The 17,421-nt window shown below is 40.8% G+C and overlaps 1 protein-coding gene across 1 annotated transcript; it reads left to right on the plus strand.

The window, feature by feature from the left end:
- Nucleotides 1-1,163: 1,163 nt before the first annotated feature.
- On the plus strand, nucleotides 1,164-17,371 carry LOC311230403 (ninjurin-1-like). The gene is made up of 3 exons (XM_084316672.1): nucleotides 1,164-1,348; nucleotides 10,884-11,121; nucleotides 15,214-17,371. Exons 1-3 carry the CDS (start codon nucleotides 1,280-1,282, stop codon nucleotides 15,354-15,356), a joined length of 450 nt encoding a protein of 149 aa, XP_084172798.1. The 5' UTR covers nucleotides 1,164-1,279; the 3' UTR covers nucleotides 15,357-17,371.
- Nucleotides 17,372-17,421: the final 50 nt, after the last annotated feature.

Here is a 17,421-nt window from a genome sequence, read left to right on the forward strand (position 1 = left end):
AATTAAACTTTCAAATTTTGTTCTGCCTTCTTGTCTTCTTTTTAAGATTTTCCCATTAAAACACATGGTGACAACCAACCCCATAGTGTGTGACAACCATCCCCATGATGGGGTTGGTTGTCACAATGTGTCAGAGTGTCTTTGATAGGTGATTAACTCTTTGTTACAATACGTTGGAAAATTAGAGGGATACACATTTCAAGCCAACATCTTAAGCTTCAATTTAATGTAGGAATGACTATTGAAAGATGTTTTGATTATGAGCAATTCACACTAGAGTAAAAAGTGTGACAACGTCCCCCGTTTTCCCCTATTATTGGGTTAGGTTAGGCCATTTACTGTACATTTACAGGGGCCAGTTTCGAATTGCAGTCTCCCGTAGGTGCTCTTTGAGAGTGGTTTTGAAAGTGGGTAGTGATTCACATTCCTTTATTGATGTGGCATAATTGCAAAACGTGTTTAGTCCCTTGTTTGAGCCGAATCTGGGTTTAACATGATTTGTGGAGCTCCCTCTGGTGTTGTGGTCGTGGTATTTACTGACCTTTGGGAAGTATTTTGACATGTACATGGGTACCTTAGTTGTGTAGTGTATCTTGTAGACCAGGCCCATTGCAAGTTGCTGTACTCTGTCGTAGACTCTAAGCCATCCTTCCTAGTCAAAGTGGGCAGGGGCGAGGTGGGTTCTAGGAGTAAGGTCAGGGCTAATGAGTTACATAATATACTGTATTTAATCAAATGTATATATTATATGAACACTTATATTATTATTTTACATTATATTTACCAGTTACGATGACCACTGACCAGCCTTCTCAGTACTGCTCCATCAACATTTTATGCAGGAAAAACTTTTCCAATGAAATTGCAATGGGGACCTTTATTTTGGAAGATGTAGTCAATTTCAGACCGGAAGCATAATTCCGTAATTAAACCGGCTTGACCTTCTTGTGCTTACTTGACCTAGGCTAAAGGGGGTTTATTTCTCTGTAATAAAGATTGTTTGTAAAAAAAAAATACATAATAACTATATCCAAGAATCAGCCGTCTATGCTTGTCTCGAGTATATAGTTCCACAGCCTTGAGACAGACGCCCCCCAGGTTCGAGGGGCGGGAGTCACTGTTCTCTCTGTCACCGCGGCAGCAGTGCCCACTGGACCGAACACTGATCTGGGCACAAAAGGCATACTCGTCCCGACTAAACTCGTAGAGTGCCAAGAGTGGATATATAGGTCTACCGGTATCTACCTCGCTCTCGCCCGGTAACCGACTGGAAGCGAACATGGCTACTGGACACTTGGAGATGAACGGTGATGCTGACCGTGATGCTGACAGAAACGGCGAGGCAGAGGTAAGATATCTCCAGTAACTATAACAAGAGGATAGTAAGTCTAGCCCCCGTGGCCATCATCATCACCATCAAATGCTTTCTTGCTCAGCGGAGTCGCTTATATCTATTGATCTACTGGCATCTATTGATCCACTCGAAAATATGCACGTGGTGGTAACGATAATGCAAAAATCCATTTTGTATGTTGATCATCATGTAGTTTAGTTGATTGAACTTGGACGAGTGAACATACAACTAGCCCACACACAATGCAGATGATCGCCGATTAATACATACTCATCATAACAAAGTAATGTTAAATAACTGATATTGAAAGATGAAATAACAAAGGAAAAAATGGCAAAAGCACTTACTCCTATAGGACATTCTTTGACAATTTTACAGCCCAAAATAATCCAGGCGGAATTACATAAACACAGGGTTAAGGAATGCATGTGTGTTTGTGTTAGAAGTACTGTAAGTACACCAATGCATCTGCTGTCTACATACATAGGTTTCGCCGAAGAGGGTCGCTTTACACCAAATTACAGAGTATACTATGTCTATATATTCAACGCAAAGACGTCTAACAAATAGGCTATTATTGATCTGGGCGGGAATTCACTGCTCAGGGCGTGAATTATATGAATGATAAAATAGGCCATTGTAGGATTAATGGATTTAGCAATTGGTCAAAATTCTAACTTTTGTAATGTGGTCAGTGGTCAGTGCCGTGGTCAGTGGTCACACTCACTTGCACAAGGAAATCCCCTCCCCACCCCCCTCCTGTTTCAATTGAAAATGCCCCAAAGTTGCAAAGTCGCAACAGAGCACAGCTGTGAGGTGTGGCGGGCCTCCTCCTTATGGGACCTCAGTAAACAAAGACAGCAAGTACCATATTTATTCTGATGTAATCCACGTGTAGACCCTTAAAGGGGAACACAACACAATTTAAGAAGTATTTAGGACAGTCCAAACTATTTGCGAACATGTTAATCTCTAGAGTTCTACACACCAGGGGGAATGTTATGTGTGGCTACATTTTCTGTTCCTGAACTGCGAACACTACCAGTCTAGGCGGCTGGGTGGCGCAGCGGACATTGCGCTCTTCACCAATGCAAGAGACACCGGTATCGAATCCGGCTGTCGGCGTTGTCTCCGGCTTGGGCCGGCCGTCATACTAACTCAATTGGCAGAGTTAGCGGGTGGGAAGTCGATGGGTGGTAATCTGGACGTTGTAAACAGCGACTCCTACAGGTCGGTTGGGGCACCTGCACAGCAGAGACAGGAAAATGGCGGCGGGCAGTGTGAGCCTCCTACACGTTACTCCTCGCCAAATGAGAGTCCGCGCTGGCAGGTGAAAAGATGCGACTGGCTGCCTACACATGTATCGGAGGGGACATGCGATGGGAACTATCCTCCCTACAACCGGCCAATGGGGGGCAAACACATGCGAGCAATGATCAAGACAGGGGAGGGGAGAATTGGCACGGCTAAATTGGGATGGGAGAAAAATAGAAGAAATAGGAGAAAAAGTGTATATAAAAAAAAGAACATTACCAGTCTACCATATAAATAAATAAAGCTAATTTGGGTATAAAAAAGTTGACATCCTGTGGACAGAATCAGTCTCTTATTATGGAGCAGCTTCAGGCCTACACCCGGTGATGACATCACGGGTTTGAGTGTTCTCTGGTTTTAGGCTATGTTCACAAATGGAACTTTATTACAAAATGGAAATAACAGGCCTATTTGAATACTTAATCTACTTAATAGTGTTCCTCTTTAATCCTGTAGAAATGAGGTAATCTACTGCTGATCTATAATATTGCCTATGACATAGTTAATTCATGAATAGTATGACTAGACCAGATCATAACATTGTAATGTAATTATATCCCGCAGAAACTATTATGATTTCTCAATAACACGTGTTTTCCTTACCCCTCCTAAACCGCTCACTTGATTCTCACTAATGCCCATCTGTAGCATCTCTATAGGGAGGTGTAGTGGTCATTGCCGTTTTTCATGTTCCACCCTCTGTCCAACGCAATGCATTTCCCCATTGCCCATTTCTAAATCGTCTCATTTAAAACAAATAAAGCATTACCATTTGCATGGTGTACCTTTCTGTGCTTATTCATCCACAAGCTATAGCTCAACATGAAAATATTCGCAATTAATCATAAAAAAAATCGCCAAATTAGATTTCAACCAGAAATGCTTAAAAAATTATGTTAGTGGTAAAAGGGAACTCATTTTATGCAAAAATGGAAATCTTTTCAATTTCCATGCGGCAGAATTGTTACAATAGCCGATAATCCATTTTCCCAATGATAAATCTATACGGGTGGAACAACCAGTGACGTCAGACTACACCTCCCTATAGTGACACTACAAGAAGTATAGTTAATGATGGTAATGGTAATAACCTGTTTAAACGACAGGTCATAAACGAGGAGATGATGATGATTCCATTCAACTCAATGAGGCTGAACTGAAAGTTTCCACACTTGTGCACAATGTGCGTTCACGCGCTACCCAGTGACATAATGACCCTTTCTACTTTTATAGTTTATTTGTCAAAAACAACTATTTGTCCTACTTCTCCTAGACAGTTCACTTCTTCTCACTGAACCTCTTGTGTGGCATCTATGGATTTGTTGCCTAAAAAAAGAGTAGACGAAACAGTCACTGAGGATCGGGCCGTTTCCTAGTCTGTGATATGTACTCTGGAATAGGGACAAGGCTCAGCAAATATTGTCTTATACTTTGCACCCCCTTCATGGTGAGTTTGACAAGCTTCCATCTGGAAGGCGTTCCCTTAACCCCAAAAAACATATTTAAGAGGTCTTTCATCCCACATGCCATTGCTCTGATGAAATTTTAGCTTTTAATTTTCACCATGGTACTGGTTAGGGACCCTAAGCTCTGTCCGTGTTTGTGCTGTTGTTGTTTTTCTTCTGTTCTCTATGTATTGGGCCAATGTCCTTTGTGCCTGTGTGGTGTTACTTGTTGTACTTGTTGATTGCAACCATGGTGAATCTCTCTCTCTCTCTCTCTCTCTCTCTCTCTCTCTCTCTCTCTCTCTCTCTCTCTCTCTCTCTCTCTCTCTCTCTCTCTCTCTCTCTCTCTCTCTCCACGGATGACTCAAACATCTCCTTTCTATTAGGGTGTAACCCTGAGGCTCATACACCACCATTTACAACAATCTAATGTGTCTTTGTTTGTGTTGTTGTTGTTTTTCTGTTCTCTATATTGGGCTGTTTGGGGCCAATGTCCTTTGAGCCTGTGTGGCAGTTTGTACTGTGTTGTCCCGTCCATCCATCTGCCCGTCTCTCTCTCTCATACATACATACTGAAATAATGTTAGCCCACAATCCTGTGCATTGTCACATGCAAGTAACGTTACCCAAACAAACTCTGCATGGCCCAAAACAGGAACACACACACAAACACACAGAACAGCAGCTAGACAGGGAAATAATTATCAGTTGTTCACATCGGCCCAGTTTTTCTCACCAGACCGATGCAACCAATAAAAAAATCACCATCACCTGCCGATATTTTGCTGATATATATCTCCCCGGTTTTGCTCATTGAACTGATACCGATCACTATCATCGGCCGATACTGATACGGTCACCGATATGTCACGCATCCCCCTTGTAGACATAACTGATTATCTTCACTGAGCCATAATACAAAAGTGACGTCACTGAATTCAACATGCTAGTTTTATATTGGTACTTAAAATGGTAAATGGTGCATTTATATAGCAGCTTTTATCCAAAGCGCTTTACAATTTGTTCCACACATTTTACCCATTCACTCACACATTCACACACAGACGGCAGAGGCAACCATGCAAGGTGACTGCCAACCTGCTCATCGGGAGCAGTTATGGGTTAAGTGTCTTGCTCAAGGACACTTCGACACGCTGCCCGGGAGGAGTGGGAATCGAGAACCTTGGGATTACCAGACGACTGCTCTACCTCCTGAGCCACTGTCGGCACTGTAGTAATGCATGATGGTACAGTCAGCATAAATGGATACTATAGGCCTATATCAAAGTAATGACAAACATGCCAAACAATAATTCATACTAGGCCTAAATCCTATCAAGGTAAAATTACAAAGTATACAGGTGTCAGAAAAACGGTGGAATTGTCCTTTCATTTGCTTCGCACTCTCATTCTGGCAATTCCTCCTGCAATTGGGCAAGACCACATTTAATGAATTCTGTCTTATCCATTTTTCTAGATAAAGAGGAAGTAAGCCACATAATATGTGGCCTCCCTGTTGAGTAAGATAAACATTTAGGATAGTTTACACAGTACGTTACCGTGGGAGATCCAAGCTAAACACAGACGAGCTACTCATTGTTTCTTTCACCACATTCCTTTCATTGTTTGCTGTTTCTACTCATTGTTTATTTTAACCCTGTGTCTCCCATGTGGAGGGTCATTGCACTCGTAGCTACTACTCCACACCTGTCATCCAAATATGATAAGATGACTTGAAGAGAGCTCATACTTAGGGTCCCTGGAGGTATATACTGAATATTAAGGTTTTCCGTCACGGATCCATGCAAACATATGGATCTTTACTATACTATTGTCAGTGATATATATAGAAATCGTAAAATTAATGTTGTTTTTCAAGTTAATCTATATTACAGTAAAAAAAAACTACATAAAAATATACTGCAATCTCATATTATACACTTATATTTTACACTGACCTGAACCCTGTCATTCATGTCTTTAATAAGTAGATAGGTTGCAAGAAGTAAGAAGAGGTTGCATGAAATAATCTACCACACAACTCATATAAAACAGTGAGAGCAGGGTTAAAAATAGGACCTATTGCATAAGTAGGGTAGGCTACACTATGCACACACTCACACAATAAAGTAAAAGTGTATGTGTGCAAGTGTGAGTGTGTGTGTGTATAGTAGTGTAGCCTCCAGTCCCCTCCCCCCTTACAGTCTACGCTGACAGGATGCAGGCAGACGACTACATTATAAACCAACTGCGGAACAATGCGAGAGGCGGCGAAAAGAATGACCCCTGTAAATGTCCAAACCCAAGCCCCTCCAATGTACAACCCCCCCCCCAACCACCTCCGATGTACAGTTACCCCCCCCCCCCCCCCCCACCTACCCAACCTCCTCCAATGTACTGTTCCTTCCCCCTCAAATGTATATTCTTTTTAGACTGTTTTTGTACTCATAAACAGTACTGTATATTTGTAGATCTGGTATGTCATAAATGTCTAGATGTAACAGTAGTGTCTACCTGTATGTCATGTATGTCATATATGTTATGATGAATTGAAAATGGGGGACCCTGATGTAAACAAGACGAAAGTCTTTCTCTGGTCTGCATCCCCTTAACAATTGTGTGTATTGAGCTGTACTGTAGTGTACCCATTCTGCAATCTGTTAATAAAATGTTCAATCAATCAATCAATGAGAGAAGAATTGTCAAAACAGATCAAAATGTCAACACACTGTACTGAACGTGACTGAACTCCCAGTTAGCACACACCTCAAGTACACAGTCAGAAGAATGTCAGTCAGATTCCAAAAGAAACCACAACAGAAGAAACCCCTGGAGGGAAACACCTTTAATTAAATCTGAGATGAGTTGAAGAAACACTGGTAGATATACGAGACGGGGGACACACAGCCAAGTGTGACCCCAACTACTCGTCGTTGGTCTACCATGAGACAGCCTTTCATTCCTGTGGCCTGGCAGCTCTCAGAGAGAACTGTGCACACCTGGAGAGAGAGAGAGAGAGAGAGAGAGAGAGAGAGAGAGAGAGAGAGAGAGAGAGAGAGAGAGAGAGGCACGCACAGTCTGGCCTCTGACCGTGTGACGATGCCAACCTGGACACAAGGCTGTCCTTGTTGGACAGCGGACCGCGCTCCACCCAAAAGCAACACTCGAGACTCGGGACGTGAGCCCATAGAGAGAGAGAGACTCGGTAATGTTTTGGTTTAGGTGGGCAACGGTTTCCTGTGATGTAACCCTCCACACGTTTCATTACTATCTTTATAATGCTTCCTCTATATTCTTAAATTAACCATATGCTTGCTGTAGGAACTCAACTCGCTCCTGCCTTTGCCTAGTTGGAGGAGGGAAGGAAGGAAAGGAGGTATAAACATCGGTTCCTCTTTAGGGAAGCTCTTCAATTCACATTCTTGATTCTACAGATGAAAATCATAGGCATCGTGTGAAATCCCTGCTCCTTTCCTCGTCGTAGCCTCGCAAACAACAATTTAGAGATGTGAAAGTGAAAAGTCTACTTTTGTTGTTCTCTAAAGCCATTTACTGGAACACCCAAAAGGGTATAAAGTCAAATCAAATCAATCAAATTTATTTGTAAAGCCCGCAATCACAAGTTAATGTCCCCATGGGCTGGACAAGTCTTCTTTAAACAAGTCAAGAACAAACATCACAATAAATCAAGAACAAAACAACCCATCATGAAATCCAAAACAACACTCCCAGACAAACCCCAGCGAAGGCAAGGAAAAACTCACTAAAAACCTAGCAATAGGAAAAAGCACCACAGGCCATGTGGAGGAGAGAAACCTTAGGAGGGCCGTTCAAGGGGGGATCCCCCTTCTTGGATGTCGGTGATAGTAGTGTTGCTATGGATGATCGATGGATGGAGAATAAAACAGGTGAAATAGTTGGTATGTATATACATAATATACGTGTAATAAAACACAAATATGTACATGCAATAGCAACTGGGGTACATAAGAACATTTTTGAAAGATTTAAATAGAATAGAGCTAAGAACAACAACAACAACAAAAGAGAAAGCATAGGGAGACGAGCGCTAGTCTTAGCCTCGCAATCAACAATTTAGAGATGTGAAAGTGAAAAGTCTACTTTTGTTGTGCTAAAGCAATTTACTGGGACACCCAAAAGGGTATATAAAGCTGCTTTTAACATTGTCCTCTGCTCTGTGGCTTCTCTCAGAGTTTCCGCTTTCCTCGTCTCCTTCACGCTTCATGGGTGGAGACTTCACCCTCTTCCCGGGCCGTATATCCTGGTGAACAGGAAACAAAGTGAAATGCTTGGCAAATTACCCTTTCTTGACCTCTCTGAAGCCAGGTCACTACGACCCTTAAGTGTTATAGGACTCGGCTACTATCTTCTATCTCCAATACTTTCATTTCCATACGTGGAGATTGCTGACGAGAGGAAATGGAAGCACGGCGTAGATGGTGAGATTCTGTGACACAGTGCGTCTCTGACCCGAGGTCCCGTGACATACCAACACTAACCTAGTTACACAGACAGCTGACATAACGTGGCACAAGGACATACAGGACAGTGAAGGACGTCCATAGAGACAATAGACTAAAACACGAAAACACTTAATACCTTAATGTGTAGAGAATGTTGTATGAATACCAGGGTTATTATAGTTTTGTATTTTTCATACATTTTTGCAATACAAACACATCACTTTGTGAACGCAATCGACCGACAGTTTTAATAAACATTATTATGCTTCCTCATGCTTGCTGTGTTGACAAAGTTGACCAAATTGACAAAAACAAAACTATTTTGAGTTATTTGAGTTAGTTTCAGTTTGTTTCTTTTCCTTTTCTATAGTCTAGTTTTTGTTTTTATTTCAGTTAACTAAAATGTAATTTTTTTCCACACCTGGTTTTAGTTTTGTTTAGTTTTAGTTAACTATAATAACCTTAACGTATACAGTATACGTAAATATATAGTGTACACACTATCAGGAGGGCAGCGGCGGACCCTGAGGTGTTCCTTTGCTACTCATAATAAATACACAGGGACAACACAGGTGGAGTTGCAGAGGTGGAGCAAGACACGCTGGACTGGAGGGATTTCTGTAACTGCCTATTCCTGTAGTGGTTGATTCATCTGTAGTTAATCAATAATTCATTGCTTATTGATCAGTCTGCTGTAGAGAATTGGGAATGTGCACAATGCTTTTGTTCTCATGATGATGATGTAAGTTATGGAACTTCTTGTTTTGAGCTTCCTCATTTGAGCAGGTTTGTGTTAGATGTGATTCATCTTGTGGAGAGATAACAGTGAAGAGAGAACCTGTGGTCAGAATTTTCTCATTGGGGTTTAACTTCTAGTCAATGAATAGTGAAAATAAGCAGGGATGTCCGATATTATCGGTCGATATTGGCATTAAAATGTGATATCAGAAATTATCTGTATCGTTTTTTTTATTTTTTATATTTATTTAACCTTTATTTACCCAGGCAAGCAAGTAAGAACAAATTATGATTTTATTTATTGTCAAAAGTATGCATAATGTTGTGTTAATTCCACAACAAGAGATATGTAATGTTAATTACCTGAAATTATTCCGTTTGGGGGGGGGGGGACCCTGCATATATCGGTATCGGAAATTAAGAGTTGGACAATATCGGTATATCGGTATCGGTAAAAAAGCCAATATCGAGCATCCCTAAAAACAAGCTATTCCTCATTTTGCTAGGAACCTCCTGAAGGACCCCTGCTTACATAAATGTTTACATTTGGTCATTTAGCTGATGCTTTTATCCAAAGCGACTTACAAGTTCTGTACAACAGGTCAGCAGAAAATGTACAACGCTGGCAGCTAAGTAATATTGTTCGTCAAACTAAGATTACTTAGTAGCAAAGTGCATGATAGTAAAAGACAGTACGAAGGTTCGTATATTATATACTGTATATGTATTTTATTTATTTTCATTTCAGATATTGATTGAAGAAGTGTGTCCTTGAGAAGGAGTTAATTGACAGTTATTAGAGCATATGGAATACCTGTATCTTAAAATGAGGGATGCACGATATATATCTGTGACCATATCAGTATCGGCTGATGATAGTGATTGTTCATATCGGTATCGGTCCGATGAGCAAAACTGGGCAGTCAGATATATATCGGCAAACATATATCGGCAGGTGATGGTGATTTTCTTTATTGATATGGTCTGATGAGAAAAACTGGGCTGATGTGAACAACTGATGATTGTTTCTCTGTCTAACATTGTTTCAATATGTACAAATATAGTATACAAAATTCAATTATCATAGAAATGTTGGCCATCTGTAATATCGGTTAGCATGTTAACATCGGTATCGTCAAAACCTTCATATCGTGCATCCCTACTTAAAATCCTCACGGATGACACCAAAAGGACATAAAATGAATAAAATCTTGAACATTACAAAAAGTTTTAAAACAGAAAGACATATAAAACATTAGCTTCCTGTCCTGCATCCCGGGCCACCTGGACGTTCTCCCCTCAAACTGACTCGCTTACTTCATCTGCATCCCGGGCCGTCTGGTCGTTCTCCCCTCAAACTGACTCGCTTACTTCATCTGCATCCCGGGCCGTCTGGTCGTTCTCCCCTCAAACTGACTCGCTTACTTCATCTGCATCCCGGGCCGTCTGGTCGTTCTCCCCTCAAACTGACTCGCTTACTTCATCTGCATCCCGGGCCGTCTGGTCGTTCTCCCCTCAAACTGACTCGCTTACTTCATGTGTGTGCAGGTGGCGCCGATGCGGGGCCGCTGGTCGAGGCAGGGGCCCCTCAACATGAACCACTATGCCAACAAGAAGAGTGCGGCGGAGAGCATGCTGGACGTGGCCCTGCTGATGGCCAACGCCTCGCAGCTGAAGGCCGTGATGGACCAGGGCTCGGACTTCACCTTCTACGTGCCTCTCATCGCCCTCATAAGCATCTCCATCATCCTGCAGATCACGGTGGGCGTCATGCTCATCTTCATCGGTGAGTTTGGCGAAGGGCCGGGCAATGTGGGGAAATAATCAAACACTGTGATCGCGATATATGCTTAGTTATGGAAAACCACATGTTAGATGATTCTAAATGATGGTCACATTGGACTGTGTGGTCAGTGGTTCTCAGGGTGGGGTCCGGGGACCTCCCAGGGGCCTTGAGGGGGTTCCAGGGGGTCCCCAGATTTTTTTTTTTTTTCACTATTTCACAAGAGGTTATGCCAATGAAAAAATGAGTGACTATATTTTAGATTTTTTTATCTAACCTTTATTTACCCAGGCAAGCAAGTAAGAACAAATTCTTATATACAAAAGCAGCCTGACGTTCATTTTCTCCACTGGTATCTATAGAATTCATTCTGGACATAGCCATAGCTAACAACAAAGAGCTTATCAGATGGGGATTCCCTGAGAAAAAACTCATTAAATCTCATTATTTTCTTCTTCTCTCTAAAAGTCCTGCATTATTATTATTATTTAATCTCATTATTGAATCAAATTATTTGATTATTTATTAAATCCATTAATGATTCATTCTTTATTTTTTTATTATTTAATGTATTTAATCGTGGCCTAATGTGTATCAATGTGGGTGGCGCTTGCCGTGAAGAAGGTTGAGAACCGCTGTGATACAGTAACAAACTGAAACAGATAATTTCAATAATTTGCAGGATGCACTTGTTAATGTTAAACTGGTACAGTACCCAATGTAAACAAAACAAAGTTCATGCTGTTCTCTAGACTCAAAGGTACGGATTTACAAATACACTGTGAATGGGTTTATTATTGAGAGAGTTAAAGAATCTAAATACCGTGGCATCTGCCTTGATGAGAGATTTACATTTAAATGCCATGTAGATAATCTTTCAAGTAAACTGCAACAGAAGGTAACAGAAAAAATATATATTTTCCTATGCTTAGCAAAAGCTATTTTTCGTAGTTGAAGCTATTTTTCTGTCTGCCTTTAGTTTCTGTATATCATTCTGCTCGGTGACAGTTATGGCACCCATCATTGTATCCTGTATGATAAGGTTGGGTGGTCCTCCCTGGTAGAGAGACGTGACTTGCACTGGTATCTGTTTCTGTATGACGCCATTATGGATGATCTTCCACTCTACATCACTTAATTACTACATCATTACATCATTACTAGACTTGAACTCTGGACCTTATCACACTCGCTCTGGTGACTGGCTTACACTTAAGGTCCCCAGAGTTCGCACTGAATTAGGAAAATCCGCTTTCAGCTTCTGTGGAATGTTTTGCAAAGCACCTTAAAACTCAATACCTTAGTATCCAATTGGTCAGTTTGAAGCTATAATAGCCAACCATTTCACCTCAGTCTGTAGTTGTTTTAATTCATTTAAATTGTTTAATTGATTCTGTTTCTATATTGTTTTTGTATTATGTATTGTACCTCTCGACGTCATTGTAAATGAGAGTTTGCTCTCAACGATCTTTCGAGACTAAATAAACATTTGAGTGAAAAATAGATTTAGTTTTATATTTTCTTAATATTTCAGCAATCATTTTGTGAAAAATCTGACTTCTTATGATTACTTTTAGACAACACAGTGTATCGTGATTCACAGTACGATATGATAACACAGATAGATGATAAACACTAAGAACACTAAATATTGGTATCTTGCCCAGCCCTGGTCTGGGGCTGTGTTCAATGCATTGCTCCCAAACTTCAAGTTACTTGTGGTTTATTATTCTATTATTATTATTACTATAACTGAATAATAGATTATTAGATTATAATAGATTATTCAGTCTTTGTTTACTTTTATGAATTATCTGTGTATTATAGGTATCATTAGACATGAGTACAATGTTTATATTATCATTGTTTACATTGAATACAGTGCATGTAGTTCAGTTTATATAGACTTTGTCCACTTTGTATGTTTATAAATGTGAAACATGGAAATAGCGTTTCCTTCTATCCAGCAAAATGTATTAAAGGCTAAAAGTTCAAAGTCTGAAAGCCTGACAAGGACAAACCGACTTCTAAATTTGTAACTGAATTAGTCAGTTACTATTATCAAATATTTTAACAATCGATTATTCAGATACATCTCCAAACCTACTAATTTACTAAACACATTAAAAGTATAATATATAATAAGTATATATAAATATACAAAATATTTCTTAGTGGAGGATTAAGGGAGGCTGCCTTGGGGTTGCAGGGACCTGATGTGCTTTTTGGTTTGGTGCACGGCTGTCTGCTGCTCATGTGGGGCGGTGGTTGGTGTTTGGGTGGTCTGCTGTTGGGTATAGTTCTACCGATCCTCAACCTTTTTTTTTATAATATTTTTTATTACATTTTCTTTTCTTTTAAGTTATTTATGTAAGCCTGGGTGGGTATTCAGGATGGTGTGGAGCAGGGGTGATGGGTGGGGTACTTACTGGATTGTAGCAATATGATTTCATGTTGTAATTTCTTGTGTGAAATTTTGATGAAATTAAGAAATTACTATGATGAAATGCATCTACTGTATCTGCACCCCTTTTTAATAATAAAAAAAAGAAGCTGCAAGCCAAAAAAGAAGAAGAAAAAAACATATTAAAAGTAAAATAAATGTAATGTTTGTGGCCCACATGTGTATGAAATCTTAGCGATAGTCTTTTATATTGTGCGGTCTCTACTCACTTTTGGCTCTGCTTGTGGCTAGGTTAGCCAACGGTATATACCGTAAATGTCAGCTATAGAGTTCCCAACATTTATCATTGGACTTTGAGGGTTATTCAAATTTGTTCTTTTTTCTATTCTCATCATTTCAATAAGATTTATTTGAATACTTTGAATACAGCACTTTAACTCAGTAACTCTAAAACCAAATTAATTTGTACAACTGTACATTTATACAGGGAATATGTGTGAGATTATGGTTGGTGGCATGTTGCCTTGAAACAGGTTTATCCTGATGATCCCAATAAGCCAAACAAACCCACCATGGGCCTTCAAGGACAGGAGCTGTTCCAACCCCCAACAGTATGAACAACTGATCCTGTGTCTCATTCTCTTAAACTGGGACCATACTCCACCAAATATCTCAACTCAATGTACCGTTGCTGTTACTGTTGTTGGTAAATTGTTACAATTTTGGTGCATTCCTCAGTTGGTCTGAGATTAGCCTCGCCGGCACAATGTTTATCTACTCAGACAAAGAGAAGAGTGACCCCTCTCCATTCCTCCTCCTCCTATAGCATCCTTATCTCCTCCTGCCAGGAGGAACACATTGTGCCAGGAGGAACACATTGTGTGAGGAGCTAAAGGGGTATGACAGTCAGAGAATGGATTCATGTTAGCTCGTCAACATCCTCTTTTGCTTTGAGCTTAGAAGTGCTCTGATGTGCAGAGTGAGGAATGTTTCACATTATACAAAACGTGTCGTGCAACGAGCTGGCGTGGGAAAATGTTGTGCTAAACTAGCTTGAATCTCATTCACTCCCCCAGGAGAGATGTTCCCACTATGTGGCAGTGATGCATGTAAATACCATAATGAATGTCTCAGGGAATCATTCACTTGACCTGATGACATCGCATGTGAGATGTGGTTTATTTACGTCGCACTACTCAGTAACGATTAGTAGTGGGATTACTCATCCGAAAAGAAAGGTTTCTGTGTGAAACACTACTGTTGTAGCGCCCCCTTGTGGTTTCCTTATTCAGACCTGAGGGTAGTAGTACTGTGACTAAGCTTAAAAAAAACCAACCGTGACTCTTTAGATTAGATTAGATTCAAATGTATTGTCATCATGCAGCACAAGTACAGCACAAGTTTGGCATCCAACTAGAGTGCAAATGTAACAGTAAAGTGCAATAGTAATATACAATGTACAGGAGATTACTGGGTATAAAATATATAAATTAGTACTACTGAGTATAGGGATAATCAGATGTATGTGAGTTGTAGTATTAATATGTACAGTGATACAGGTATAAAGACACTATTGTACTAAGTCATACTGGCTGCGTAAGTAGTAAGAGTAGGTAAGGGATATGTAGTACAGATATAGAATGTACAGATATGTAAAAAGGATTACATAATTTTTTTTGTCCTCCCCACAGTGAAGTGGAACCTGAACGACGAGACCATGCACGCCAGGCTGAACATCATGGAGAACGTCGCCACGGCACTCGTCTTCATCATAGTCGTCGTGAACATTTTCATCACGGCCTTCGGTGTCCAGCGGCCTAATCCAAGTGCCTGATCACCACCCCTCCTCCTCTTCCTCGTTTCTGTGTCTCTGTGACTTGTACTGACAAAAAACACCTGTAAGCACGCGAGCATCATGTTCGTATATATATGGAAACGTTTATACATCAGGGACGGACTGGGACTTAAAAAAATGGCCCTGGACTTTTTGATGGCCCACCGGAACCAGCCCGCGGGTACTTCACCAAACCACACCCCATCGCCACTCTACAAACACACCGGCCCTTGATACCACCACTTGTGAGCATAGTGGATGGATACTCTGGGCCAGCGGCCCAGCGCTACTCAGACTTAGCCAAACCAGGACCCACATTGACAACAAATATTTACAGAAAGAGCCACATTACAGAAAGACCCCCCGTTCCTCAGCCAAACCAACTACTACTAACCAGCTACTAATAAGCAAAGAAAATGCATGAGGAGATGTATTAGTATTACCATGGCAACTTTAACTATTGATACATATGGCAAAATCACAAGGAGTGTGTAATTATTGGCATTAATGATTTCCCCTGGCAATTCAAATGCCTCAAGTGTTCCAGTAGTAGCCTACTACCACTAGGAATAGAATAATGTAGTAGGCTACAGACCATGACTGCAGATTTAGATTTGCTCTCCCCCAGATAGAAGCCTTTTCTACACATTATTGCGTAGACAAATCCTGCCACAAAGAAGAGCCTTCATTCTGCCGGCTTTGCTTGTTTACACTGAACCAAGCAAATGCGGCACAACGCCGCCACGCACGTGCGTTTAAACCCCCGTTCCCGAGTCGTAGGCGGATAGAAGCAGCGCGTCTCGGGTTGTGGTTCTGAAATAGGTCTCCAAAGGCGCACGTATGCAATGATACTGTAAATATAATCAATTTGACATGCATAACTCGTGATGATGAGTTAAGACAAGCTTTCTCTAGGCTTCTGCCGGGGAGAACGTGGGCTGGTGCTGGTGCAGAATCAAAGTGGGCCGACACCACTGTATCGCTCTTGTTCTTTCATCACGGGCTGCTCAACCGGCCCACTGGGTCTTCTCCCGGTGGCCGGGTCCGCTGTCGACGTACACGGAACAAATTGCCTACAACAATTATAAGTGTGGAAAACGTTCTAGAAACCAATCGTCAAGCTGCATTCTGAAGACCGAAGGGATCCACCTTGAGCCTTACGTGGCCAGCGAATCCCTTCGTATTTGTGTGTTAGAAGACACTTTTCACTTTTCTAGTTCTGGCTGTGAGCGTCTGTAACTAAGTGGTCTTTTACTATTGTTTCAGGTCTTCGGTATTATGTATTACCTCTTCTTAGAGCATTGACTTGCTCCATGTACTGCTGCAAACTATTTCATGTATTGCCTTTACTTGTCTAAGCTACATATCAAAAACTGGACATATCAGTCATCATTAGCTGTTTCTGTACTAATAATACTAACTGTAGGCCTACTCTGTAGCTCTTATCCTTGTTGTAGTTTAAAAGTATCCGTGTCTGTAGAACTTTTTTATTCTTGAAAAACAACTTGATTTTACCTCCATAGCGTAAGCCCAAAGCACTGTCGTATCTCAAGAATCAGTGAGGTCTGTTGATGATATACATTATATTTTGGGACCAAAGTTGCGTTTGTCTGGCCACACAGACCATGACAGTGAACTGCAATATCAGCTTTGTGGAGTGCATTAGGAGTCACCTTCTCCTACTGCCCTAGCATGAGGCCTTGTCCCAGCAAGCAGCAGCTTTATCCTGGCAGTATTACAGCGGCCCCTAGTGGCCAGTAACAGCTGTACAGTTTACAATTTTCAAACTTCAATCCACTGTAATAGTGGACTGTGCGTGCTGCCTTTTTATGATCTATGCAAAATATAGTGTGTAGAGTTGAAGTTAATTTTTATAATGTTTATTGTGTTGTGTTTTCTTTCTCTAGGCCTAAGTCTATAGTGTTCTTTTTAAGCTTTTCTCCCCAAATTTTTTTTAAGTATAGGACCAACTTATTCCCCCCACTCTTGTACCTTCACTGTAGAAAAAATTTAAAGACAGCTATTTTAAAATGAAGTTTGTAAATAAAACTGCAATAAACTGTTG

This window comes from Notolepis coatsorum, assembly GCF_963971535.1.
Source record: "Notolepis coatsorum genome assembly, chromosome: 6".
Classification (NCBI taxonomy): Eukaryota; Metazoa; Chordata; class Actinopteri; order Aulopiformes; family Paralepididae; genus Notolepis; species Notolepis coatsorum.